The sequence below is a fragment of the Maylandia zebra genome, linkage group LG8, assembly GCF_041146795.1.
Source record: "Maylandia zebra isolate NMK-2024a linkage group LG8, Mzebra_GT3a, whole genome shotgun sequence".
NCBI lineage: Eukaryota > Metazoa > Chordata > Actinopteri > Cichliformes > Cichlidae > Maylandia > Maylandia zebra.
Window position 1 is genome coordinate 28,035,638 of NC_135174.1, and position 12,791 is coordinate 28,048,428.

Here is a 12,791-nt window from a genome sequence, read left to right on the forward strand (position 1 = left end):
GAAATTGTGCTTCGTCTTTATTGAATTCTGATTTACTTTTATTTATTAGCTTTACCTGGATTTACTGTTTTTTATTTTCATTTGATGGTCAAGAAACTAAAAATGAAATGACGAATGAATAATGAAGAAAAGAAATGTGGTGGCCTCAGCCATCTTTTATGGTGTGGTCTGCTGGGGTGGCAACCACTCTGCCGGGGACAGGAAGAGACTGAACAGGCTGATCCGCGGGGCCAGCTCTGTTCTAGGATGCCCTCCGGCCCCAGTGGAGGTTTTGAGTGACAGGAGAATGGAGGCTAAGCTGTCATCCCTGTTGGACAACATCTCCCACCCCATGCAGGAGACTGTGACAGCACTGAGCAGCTCCTTCAGTGGTAGCTGCACCCACGGTGTGGGACGGAGAGATTTTGCAGGTCTTTCCTCCCCACTGCTGTCAGACTCCACAACAAAGACGTCAACTGATCAAACACACACATCCACACATGTGCAATAAGACTAAGTGCAATACTCTTTCTGGCATCGTTGTATTATACTCATATTGTATATAGCATCTTATCTTTTTGAAGTATCTCTGAGCATTGCACAGTATAACCTTCGGGTGAATTTGCTGGGATGTCCACTCCTGGGTGTGTTAACACACACCTGAATGCTTCAGACTAACAAACTGCCAAAACCTCTACAGAGGTGCTAACACTTGATAATGAACTGTTAATCAATTGATTAGAAGTACATTTTTCCCATGAAAAACGCAAAAAAAATCTTTTTTTCACAGGACTGCATTCAGATTTTCTGCAAAGGAGATTGGAGGAGAGATTCTTAAAGATGATTTGTAGAAATAAACACTTGCAGGTGTTGGCGTCCTTCACCTGCTGCTGAATTCTTCGAATCCTCCACTAGATGTCTCTACACACCACTCACACGTTCAGGTAGCCCAGCTGTTCACTCAAAATGTCTGTTTATCATTATCAGTGGAAGAGTGACTTAAGAGCTGGTTGTGAGCAGAGCCACATAAAATGGCCTATACTGAGCCTCTGTGTGTGACCCTTACAGGGACGCTTTCAGTGGGGAAAATGTGGCAGTGTCCTGGAAGCTACCACCATAAAGCAATAAAACAGAAACTGTTCCCATGACTGAAGGCTGACGCTGAAATTGGCTGAGCTCACAGCTTCTGTGTGGAAGCCTTTCAGAGGAAACAAATAGAAACGGTGTCATTTAAGGTGTGAGGTACTCATACAGAACTGAGTGGCCTTTCACTGGAGAAAAACATGGTCATTACTGTGAAGGGGGCCACAAGTGAGAAAATACTTTTATTTTAGCTGTATTTTGTTGTTAAAAACTTTTGCAGAGTATGATAATGACTTCTATCAAGAGTCTAAATTTCTTTGCAAATGAGTTATTTATACAAAACAGTATTTACTCCTTTTTTCGCCTGTAGCTGCTGCTGCACATGCCCAGTGTGCCCTGCACTAATCTGCACGCATTTCTAACACCGAGGCCCGACTTCTGCCGTTTTTTAAAGTTTTTAAAATGTGCTTGATTTACAGGGCAGCTGTAGCCTTGACGCTACAACAGGAGTCAATAACATCCAGTGTGTTAGGATGTGATTCATTAATATTAAACAATATTTTAAAGACTGTTTGTGACCTGGTTTTACGGATATCTGTGCTTCAAGCTGTGTAACATGATACATAATATCCTAGAATATTTGATACAAATCAGATACTGCCGGGCCATAAACGCTTTAAGAAAATCATTCGTGGGTTATAAGTCTCCCGGAAGTGCGGGTAGGTCGCTGTAGTGTCCTTTGAAGTGATGAACAGCAGTGCGCGCGTGTGCGTCTCCGTGCGTGCTCGGAGAGACGAAGAGGGGAGAGGTGGAGAGGGGATGACTGTAGTCACACCGAGAGGAAAAGCTCGTGAAAGGATTCCTAAACTTGGGAGCGGTCGGATCAGCTGTGCCGCAGTTTGCTGCCCAACTATAGCGGCGCGTTCGCAGCAGGTGAAAACCAACGAGCCGCGCCCAGCAGAAATCTGCCGAGAACAGCCAGGTAGTTAAACTCCTCACAGCCATCACAGCCTTTATTCACGCTCACTGAAGCTTTACTGCCTGTTTCTGAGCTTTGCGTCAGATTGATTTCTGTGTATTTAGACAGAGAGAGCAGGGGATCGTTTATGGAAGACCGTTTGTGCCACTAAATTAACAACTAAAGAAAAGTTATTCACTGAAAACAATTCTATTAAAATAGATTTTAAATAGCTGTGTTTAGGGAGAAATCAACAGTTAGACACGTTAGCTCGTGCTTTCAAATACTTAAGTTATACATTGTTGTGTTTGATTGTACAGCTGAAAGGAGGGGTAGAGAATATAAGAAAGATTCAGTTGCATAATGTAGAAAATCAGATTTAAGTAGAGTTCATCCCGAATTGCAGCATACTCTTCAGTTCATTTTCCTGATGGAAAACCCACTCCTGTGATCCCATGGGCTCACGATAAGGTTAGATATCAGTACGAGAAATACACGACAGAGTTATACCTAGACCTGAGGACAGTACCTGAGGACAGGACCACAGCAAATAGATTAAAGTGCAGGGTGCAATATGTATTACCTTCAGCCGCAGTATTGTGTCTGGCACTTGGCTTGTAGTCATAGTAATGGTAAACTTGTCGTCCCATTTTAGTGTCACCTCTTAATTTTGACTCACTGAGTTATTCTTACTGTTATAAGTGGCTTCTTTCTTCATATAGACGTTTTTTAAAGCTACAGTGAATAGGATTAGTAGACTTCATTAAAAAGGCCATATAAGAGTTTAACCCTTGTGTTGTCCTTGGGTCAAAAATGACCCCTAGGTGAATGGCAAACAAGTATATGGGAATCCCGAGGACAACACAAGGTTAAAGGAGTAGAGGAGTATGAGTTTGGATGCTAGATTTTGTACCTGGAGTGTATGTTTTGTCTGTGCTGGTCAAAGTGTAGAAGCCCTATTGAGTCATCTGGAGGCGCACAAAGTAGGTTTTACCTGTGCGAGTTTGTGGTAAAGTAGCTAAACATATATCATAAGTTAGAGAAAACTGAAGAACCTTTTGACTCTTGAAAATCCACTTTACAGATTACATTTCTGTGGTTACATTTCCAGTTATTGCAACAATCAGATTCAATGTCTTGTATTAATTCAGGGATGTAGGCCGCATATACCCCACTTTGATCCTAAGTGGGTCGAACGGGTGAAAATCCACTTTCTGTGAGTGTGAAGGAACTTAACTTCACATTTAAACCCTGGGATATCTCAATATAAGAAAAATAAGTGCAATGTCAACAGTACGTCTCAGTTTGTCCACATGATAAAGAAATGCTGCTGAAAGAAATGAAAGAAACCTGTCAGCATGACTTAAATTCTTAAAATTAAAGCAGTTAATGTCCAGAATTACAAAAAGTCTGGTATCTCATTGTCCAGAATGGCCTGTTAGTATAAAGTTGGACAATTTTTCTAATTCACAGAAAAATAGAAAAAAATAGATATTTCTTTAGTATATAGTCAAAAAACAGGAACTTCTTTGTTATTTGATTGTTTTTACTTTATTGCTGTAGTATGAAAAAGATGTCACATTTATGAAAATAAAGGTAAAATCCCAAAATGTATGCCCCTCTTCACATTTTCCAAAGATAGCCATCAGACTGTGTTGGAGTCTTTGCCAGGCCGACTCTGGCAAGACATCATTTGACATTCTCTAAAGTTTCACCGGCACAAAAATCCTCAAAAAAGGCCTAAAAAGTTTAGAAAACCAAAGTATTGAAATTGAAGATGTGCCTTAAATATGCTTATAATATTTCCCCTGGCAACAGTTACAAAAAACAACTCAACAAATATTAAAATGAACGGTCTAAGAACTTTGTTTGATCGGTGGTCACGCCCTGAAACTGGGAGTAAATGTATTAGTTAATTCTGTCTGTTTGAGGAGTGACAGAGTGGAGGACATGTAGAAAAAGAATATATTTGCCTCTTTGTTCCAGAAAGAGCCGTCTTCCTGATTGAGTAACAGAAGGTCAGAAAGACCGAATGTCCGCACGCCGCATCTATCGATTTGACTCAGAGACCGTCCTCAGTTTGGTGTAATTGGATCTGATAGGGACGAAAAGAAACAGCCAGACGAGGCAGAAAGACAAAACCAGGATTGCAGAGATGTTTATTCACAAAACAGATGCTCAGATTTTATGTAATTCAGCAGAAAACACTAAAAAGCAAAACCTTTGGATTTGAGTTGACCAGAGTTTTAGCAGGTGAGCCTCAGGTTCAACGCACTTTTTCCTCACTGTTGTGTAAATGTGCAGAAACAATGTCTGTTGACAGATGTGTTAATCATTAACATTAGAGTTGGGAAAAAGCCCAGCAGTGACATTCCTCCCACATTTTTGGAGTGTGACTGCAGATCCCTGATTCTCTGAAGCTCTAAATAAAAGCAAAGCACCTTTTTATAGAACGTTTTCCAGGATAACATGACGACGTTGACTCATGCAAGTGTGATATTTGCTCAGCTGGGTGTAGACAACTGTATCCTAATGTAGCTTTGGTGACGTGGTTTAGCTCTTTGTTCAAATCTGTCCCTATCGTGTCTCTCCCAGACATTCCCTGTTTGTCCATCTGAACAGGTGCTGCTAGAGTCCCAGAGCAACTCCCAGGCTCCATGGCCAGCAACAGTACTCCTAAGGGCTGCGGCCCAAACGTGGATTCCATTTATTACAATCTGTGTAGCACTGAAGCTGCATGGGGCATCGTGCTGGAGGCCTTAGCGGCAGCTGGCATCGTCTTCTCCTTCGTGCTCTTCATCTCGCTGCTGGCCAGCCTGCCCTTCCATAAAGACTACAACCGCAAGAGCTCGGTAGCTCTTCACGCCTTCTTCCTGATCTGCACTGCTGGTCTCTTCTGCCTAACCTTTGCCTTCATCGTGGGAGAGAACTTCTCCACATGTGCTTCACGGAGGTTCCTCTTTGGGGTGCTGTTCAGCGGCTGCTTCGCCTCCCAGCTGATGCAGTGTGTGAGGCTGAACATCCTGGCCAGACGAAACAGCGGGCCTCGAGTTTGGGTCTTGTGTCTTGGGGCGTTGGGGCTGTGGCTGGTGGAGGTGATCATCAACACAGAATGGCTGATAATTACAATTGTGCCTTCCAACACCACAGCTCAAACTAGCAAAGCTATAGCCGTGCCTTGTGACATTGCTAACGAGGACTTTGTCATGGCGCTCATCTACGTGATGGTGCTGATCCTGGCTGTGGTGGTGGCGAGTCTGACCATCATGATGGGCAAACACGCACAGTGGAAGAAGGAAGGCGCTTGCATCCTTGTGACAAGCCTCTTTTCAGTGGGTATTTGGGTGGCGTGGATCGTCATGTACGTGTATGGGAATGGGAAAACCGGGGGTCCAACGTGGGATGACCCAACCTTAGCCATCGCTTTGGTAGCAAACGCCTGGGCCTTCATTATCATGTACACCATTCCTGACGTCTGCTGTCTGAACAGTGACGATGAGAGTCAACAAGACTACACAGAAGATCTTTGCCAAAACCAAGGAGTCGGATACGAGACGATCCTGAAGGGACAATCCTCCCAGAATGTGTATGTGGAAAATAAGGCTTTCTCCATGGACGAGTCCAACCAAGGTATGTAGCTTAGCCTTGGAGCTGCTGTAGAAAACCTTCAAACAAGCAACTTCACAAGTACGCTTAACTTTGAAGGGTTTTTTCAACTGTTATAAAGGGATTGTAACATCGTCATGAGTCTTTATGGCTTCACAATTTTGCACCTTGTCCAAAATAGACCTTCAGATAGGACGCCTGAATCCGCAAAGGCATCATTTAAAAGGGTCCCAGGACAAATAGACCCAAAGCTGATTACAGTGGTCAAAATGACAACCAGTCAAAGGACCTAAAATTAGATGATGAACACAAGACTGAGCATAATTTTGACAAGGGGGATTATAAGAGTATAAAAAATGAGTACATAAATGTTAAAACCAACACGTGAGATCAGTTCTCCAAGTGCTTAAGACTGTTTAAAATACAGTTTACAGATTTTTTTATGGATGTTTCGGTGATTTTTTACTGAATAGATGAATTCATGAATGACTCAATGTCACATTTTTACAAACTTACAATTCTCAAACTTAAAGCTAGTCTAAAGTTTAAAAATCATGTTTTGGAATTTATAAGCTATGATTGGGTAAACCTGTGGATCTCACATCAAGGCCAGTTTAAGGCAAACAAGAAAAACACTAAAAATCATTTGGATTTGGGCAATACATGAATTCATCGATTCATCTTCTCTCCTTTGTGAAAGAGATAAAGACTATAAGCTGGGGTGATTTTGTCCTTGTAATTTCCAAGAAGAAATGTTGTGTTGCCTCGAGGTATTCAGTGTTATTTGTTTCATCAAAGCAAAGTGGAGCTGATGTTTCTGGTGGTAGTTTAGCTCCGTCTTTTATTTCCTTGAATATGATGCAATAACATTTACATAGCAGCAATAAAACCAAATCAAATATTCCTGATTTTCCTGCAGCAGCCATATACAATATGACCGTGAAATAAAAGTTCTTCAGAGCAGCTACGCTCGGTTTGTTTCCTAAAGGCAAACATTTCCCCGGTCATCTATTTGTCTGCAAACCGAACGGTGTCTGAGCTCTTCAGTGCATTCACCCTGACACGTTTTCAGACAATAGCCATCCTTATGAGGTTCGCTTTAGTGTTATTACAAACTCTGCCTCTCACGATGACCTTGCGCTGATGAATGAATGTTTTCTAGCCCTCGAAAACACAAGAACAAACAAAATATGCAGCAAGATGTCCTGAAAGGTTGTTTTCTGTCCACATGATGACACCACAGAATCTGATCTGCTGATCTGAGCTCAGTCCAAAGGATCAGAGCAGTAAGTCTGATAGTTATCACGGATCGCTAATGGAAGATGGTTCTTTGTAGCAAGGATGGTGATGTGTCTCTGCTTATAAGCTGTAAGGGACTTTTTTGTATTATTAGGTAGCTGTGATGTAGAGGTAGAAAGAGTAGCTTTGGCTTTGTGCTATTCTATTGTAAGGAAAATATGTTACTATACAGATAAGCACAATGTGTAAGAATGCAGAGGAGGTTCTGCCTCTTACATTTTTCCTGATTAGCACAGACTAATGTGTGTCATAAAAAGTCTCAGAATTTGCTTTGAGCACATTTGACTGTAATCATTAACTTACATTAAGTCTTACAGTATGACTAAACTGCCATTAACTGAATATCATCATTCCCACCTAAAATTTTACCTTCTGAATCATTCTTGTTAATAAGTGTCTGACTGCATCTGTGAATGCTGTATCACTCCCACTAGAATCATTACGCCATCTGTTTGCGCTGTCTCCACGGCGACAAAGGTGTGGCAACTGTTTAATATGGGGGTTAGTTATATAGTGCCATCTCTGCAGGGCACTTTGTAAAAGATGGAGGGCAGGCAGGTTGTAATATGAAGATGAAGGGGATTATTGCCAGGTAGCACTTAAGAGGGCCACAGATATCACACACTGATTGTTGGGTGATTAAAAGATTTATTTTCTTATATCTGTTCATCACAGATTCCAAGCCCGTGTCTCCATACAGCGGCTACACTGGTCAGATGCGTAACTCGGTGTACCAGCCCACTGAGCTGGCTCTCATCAGCAAAGGAGTTGGAAATGTGAGTATAAAAGTGATACATTCACAGAAAAACACATTTGAATATGACCACTCCACTCGCACACATACCTGTCTCCTGCACTAGGCAAATTTTTATGGAAATAAGTGGTGACAGTAACCTTTTACAGAGCGTGAAAACCTCATCAACACCATATACACATAACACCAGCAACCATCACTTCCAAGGTACTTTAGTCCATATTTGCATTTTAATTAACAACAGGCAAAGGAAAATGGGAGAATGAATAAAGCAGGTGGACATTTAAAAGTTGTCAGGAGCACGTGTGGCCTAAATCACAGCTTTAATTCTAATGTCACAGATGCCAGGGGTTAAACATCCAGCTGGAGGCGTTTCCTCGGGTTCTAGAAAAAAGTGCATTATATAATCACTAGATTCAAAATGGCATGTATTTTGTAAATTATGCGCACCGTTAGTGTCTGTAAAAACCACAACACCAGGTACGCTTTAGGGTTGAGCCAACCTTGTGACTAAAGAGCACTTGTTTTTCTTAGAAAAGCAAAAGCGCAGAGGTCACATGGGAAGATTTTCAACTTCTGACCACAGTCTGTATATAAATGAGAGATTTACCCAACTCAGTAATAATTTAGACCCACCTTAAACTAAACTGTAGTAATAAGGACACAAAATAAACATCCAGTCAGCTTGTGAGGCCTGAAACTACTGACTAATATCACAAACTCTTTAAAAATGGTGCAATGAGGTCACAGATTAAAGTAACTGAACGAGCTAACGTTGTCCACCATATTGCATGTGATATAACCCCCGGTTGCTAGTGAAATGTTTATTCGCCGGCTGGTTGGCAGTAGTTGGAGGTTTCTGGCTGTCAGTGGATGAAATCTGTTGCACCAGAAACCTCCTTGAGACTGATTTTGTTGCCAGTAGTTTTTCTAGGCAATCATTTTCTGCTCTCAGTCCCCAGCAACCAATCACAACAATCTCATGGAATGCTCATTTTTCCTACTACCTTTGGTTACTAGATGGTCGTGGATCGGTCTGTAGGCCTGTTTGCCTGTTTGCATGGGCACAATCAGATTTCCCCACGCTGGTGCTGTTCCTATGTCATCATAACAGTTTTGGTCCAGGATCAACGTTGCAACTGACCAATCACATTGGCTGAGCAGTTAGCATTAGCAAAGAAGTTAACTGTTAAAAACTTTCTAACATGACTAATATCAATTTGGCTAACAGCAAATCTAACTTGATGAAATATTTATTATACTCCCTTAATGACTTTGTATACAAGGTCACCATTCAAATGCATTTTGAGTGTAGTATCAGTGCAGTCAGGGTTTATTTAGTGGAAAACACAGAGTTCCCAGTTAACTCAAAATCCTGGCAGCTATCTAATTAGTTAATGCTACAGTTGTACATGCAGAAATCATATCCTTTCTGTGCCGCTTCCTTTGCAAGCAAGTCAGCTCTGTCCTACTTTTTCAAATGTCCGGTACCTGCTGCGGAAATATCTCAAGAGTTAGTATGCGATTTCTGTGAAAAGTTTTTTAAAAATGTTTTTAAATGCAGTGAACCACCAAAGGCATGACGGTTATGTTTCATGTAAAAGCTTTATGAAGTCATTTGAATTCAAGCAGGCAGTTGTGAACACACTTCGTCCCTATTCTTGGATGTTTTTGTCACGGCTTTGTTATGACTTCACACAGCAGCAGCTACCAGACCCGTCCTTTGACATCTTCATTCCCAGAGCTTCCATTGGCTCTGCGGCCAACAGCGGGAGCAGCACACCGTCAACATAAAAGGAGACCGGGAACACAGCACGCACACACAAGTGTAGGTCGAAAGCAGCTGACTCGCCCCCTTCGTCACTCTGCAGTTCTCCTCTTTATCACCTGCTTGACTCCAGATGCTTTTCTCTTCGTGGCCTCTGCTCATTTCCGACCTCTCAGGTCCTGCTGTATCCATAGCAACTTCTTCTACAGGTTGACTATGAATCACTTCTTTGTCTGGATTTTTTTTTCTTATCTTGCGCCGTTCACTCTCTATAGGCCTTGTGTCTGCCTCTTCTGTGCATATGCTCCTGGACTGAGCGCACTCTGTACTTCTTGTGTCATTCCTCTGGGAAATAATCAAAGAAAAAGATGTTGATGAAAAAGGTAGTGCTTGATTTGGGGGACTGGTTTTCACTGCTTGTCATTTATCTTAAAAAAAAAAAAAAAAAAGTGAAATTCTTGCCTAAAGGCTTTAAAGGTGTCTCTGAAATGTGTGCAGCTCTCTCATTCATGGAGGAAGGCAGCTAATGTTTCTATGTTCATGGGCTACAAAAACGCAAAATTAGACTTTTCGTTGTCACCTTTATTTAATATAATTGCATTAGTTAATGTAGAGATTGACTTAAAGATGCTAAAATATGCATTTAGACTTTTTCAGGAGTGCTTAGGATTTCTTTGCAGGAAGTCATGATATCTATATGCAGGTGGGACTGTGAGCGTGTCATTAGAAGTGTTGCTGGTTTGTTTTGGTTTTTAGATTTGCAAAGAAAAACAGCCACGCATGTGCTGCCATGTTTTAAGTAAAACATGAGCATGTGAGTGGTTTCCAGTCAGTTTGTTATTTTTAAGTTTCTATAAATATTTCTTTAGTTTTTCAACATCCAGTCAGGTTCAGGTTAGTTTGTATCCGTAGGTTTTTTTTAGACCTTTATAAAAGTTGTTTTATTTGCAAGTTCTACAAGTAACCCTAAAAATGTAACTTGAATAAGTTTCTGTTCTTTACAAAGTGTGACGACAAACGAAAGAACAAAACAGATTCAATAAATGCAAAACAGATAAGATGCAGTTCTGTCAGCGTGGCTATAAAAAGTGATCATTTTTATAGAAGTAATAACTCTTAATGTAGTGATAAACATAAAAAAGCTCTTGTTATGAGAGTAATGTCTAAGTTCGTTTTTATCTTGCTCAGCTTTTATACTTGTGGGGTTTTTTTGTTTGTTTATTTGTTTGTTGTTGTGGAGGGGTTTTTTTGGGGGGAGGGGGGGGGGGGTTACCTTATGTCTAAATTTTATTTTGCCATGTGTATTAGATTTTATTGCTACTATTTTTCTTGTGTTATTGTAAGGTGACCTTGAGGGTCTTAGAGGTGCCTATAAATAAAATGTATTTGTATTATTATTATTAGTAGTAGTAGTAGTAGTATAATTCAGACAGTTATTTTACACCAAATGGGATAGGTAAATAAACCCTACAAGACAGTGTGTGAAAAGCAAAGGTAAACACAAAACAGTCCTGTGAAACTTTGAGACACACAAATGTAGCTGTTGTTCAATTTTTATTAGCTTTAGGACGAGCTCGGTTTCAGCGATGGTGGCAGAGCAATATAGGAGGTGTGCAAATGTCAATGCAAAAGGAAATGGTTGTCGGTTCCACTGACTAATACTCTTACATTATGTAAAAGAATAAGCAAACAAAACAGTAATAAACCCACAAAGGGTGCAAAAGGGAAACTAGGGAGTGGCTGCCAGTGATCATGTAACTCATGCTGACGATATCCTCCATTAGTGAGCAAGCTGAACACTTTTGAATCCTTCAGAGGGTATATAACACCAAAAAACAAGTAATTTCTTTCTTATTTTTGCAGGGGCATGGTCTGCAGAGGACATCCCAGTGGTGAACGTGCCTCAGCTCGCCAGACCCCATCAGAGTAACTTCGGTTCACATTTTCTCGGTTATACTTGCTGACCTTTTGTTTTCTATTGTTTGTGGTTCCCTAAGCTGGTCCTAAGAGGAACCTTCATCCCCAGTACATGGAGATGAATGGGAGGTCATCCCACTGAGGAACAGATAAACCTCCCATTGACTGATTTATTATGTTCCCCTGGGTATCAGACAGTCAAGAGCTTCATTTGAAAGTCAAAGCACGGAATGAAGCTGCGGCTTTGCTGCAGAACAAAAACTTGTGCAGTGCTCGGCTTTTTCTGACAGGGAAGCGCGAGCTCAAACACACAGATGAAAGTCACGTAACTGATGCCACAAAAACTGGGAAATGTTTCAAGTGTCTTTGACTCAACATTATTTTCAATTTACGCATTAAAGTTAGATTGCATTCACTTAGATTAGAAGGATATTTTGCACAGTTAAATGTAATTATTGAAGTCATGTTTTTGAGCCCGGGTTGTGATTATTGTTGATAACCACAAAGTTAACACATGAAATGAAGTTTTTGAATTAATTTAAATGTACAATGCTCTCAGTGAGTCATGATGCACGAATGTACTGGATAAATGTATATATGTAATACTGTCTAAAGCACTGCTGTGCCATTTAATTATGTTCAATACATGTTACACTGGAGAGACCTGCCTGTGGTTAGCCTGTTTTGCTAGCTTATTATTAATCAGTATATTTCCTCATAGAAGACTTTTTTTCATATCTGAAAAATCAACTTTTCTGTCAGTATTTCTTTGGATAAAATTTAAAAAAAAAAAAAAAATCTAATTCATTTGAGCAAAAACTGAAAAAAAAAAAAAAAAAAAAATATATATATATATATATATATATATATATATATATATATATATATATATATATATATATATATATATATAATTTTTTTTTTTTTTTAATTCTTGAAGTTTATCATAGAGTTGAATGTTGTAAATGTAACTATAAGAACTGCTATTGTATGAGCAAAATTGGTACTGCCAGCAGAGAGGGGACGTTATTTAACTATGTGGGTGTTAATGACCAGAATCTGCCATTATATCTTTTACATTTTAGCTTTCAGTTACCTTTACTAATAGTCTTATGCATTCTTTGTTGTACAGTAGTCGTCCTATAAAATGTCATATACCATAAAGTGAACTCTACTCCACTGAAATCTGTAGTGCCTGTTGTTTTGGTGAGTGTTCCCATATCCCTTTCACAAAAGCTCAAGCTCAAGCAGTCCAGCTGCTTTTTTTGGTTGTTTTTGCAGCTCACATTAACAAGTGGATAATCTTCAATGATTTATCATCTTAACGCATACGTTTTCTCTCACTAACTGTCATGTGACGGCTGTGTGCAGGCAGGCATGGTGGACCCAAAATGTAGACTCACGGAAACAAAACGTGAACTCAAAAC

At 40.2% G+C, this 12,791-nt stretch overlaps 1 protein-coding gene across 4 annotated transcripts; it reads left to right on the forward strand.

Moving 5' to 3' along the window:
- Positions 1-1,815: 1,815 nt before the first annotated feature.
- gprc5c (G protein-coupled receptor, class C, group 5, member C) lies at positions 1,816-12,143 on the forward strand. 4 transcript variants are annotated; one of them, XM_004565961.5, is made up of 5 exons: positions 1,818-2,044; positions 4,643-5,650; positions 7,601-7,701; positions 9,384-9,507; positions 11,311-12,143. In XM_004565961.5, exons 1-4 carry the CDS (start codon positions 1,882-1,884, stop codon positions 9,471-9,473), a joined length of 1,362 nt encoding a protein of 453 aa, XP_004566018.2. In that variant the 5' UTR covers positions 1,818-1,881; the 3' UTR covers positions 9,474-9,507; positions 11,311-12,143. The 4 variants fall into 4 exon arrangements, with proteins under 4 accessions (XP_014266100.2, XP_004566018.2, XP_012778627.2 ...); XM_012923173.5 differs by having other exon boundaries at positions 1,819-2,044; positions 9,381-9,507; XM_004565963.4 differs by having other exon boundaries at positions 1,822-2,044; positions 4,616-5,650; positions 9,381-9,507.
- The last annotated feature ends 648 nt before the right edge of the window (positions 12,144-12,791 follow it).

Excerpts from the sequence above, each read along its gene's own strand:
- gprc5c (XM_012923173.5), top strand. The coding sequence starts at position 1,882 with ATGACTGTAGTCACACCGAGAGGAAAAGCTCGTGAAAGGATTCCTAAA. Across the intron at positions 2,045-4,642 it reads AATCTGCCGAGAACAGCCAG|GTGCTGCTAGAGTCCCAGAG; the intron begins GTAGTTAAACTC and ends CCATCTGAACAG. Across the intron at positions 5,651-7,600 it reads CATGGACGAGTCCAACCAAG|ATTCCAAGCCCGTGTCTCCA; the intron begins GTATGTAGCTTA and ends TGTTCATCACAG.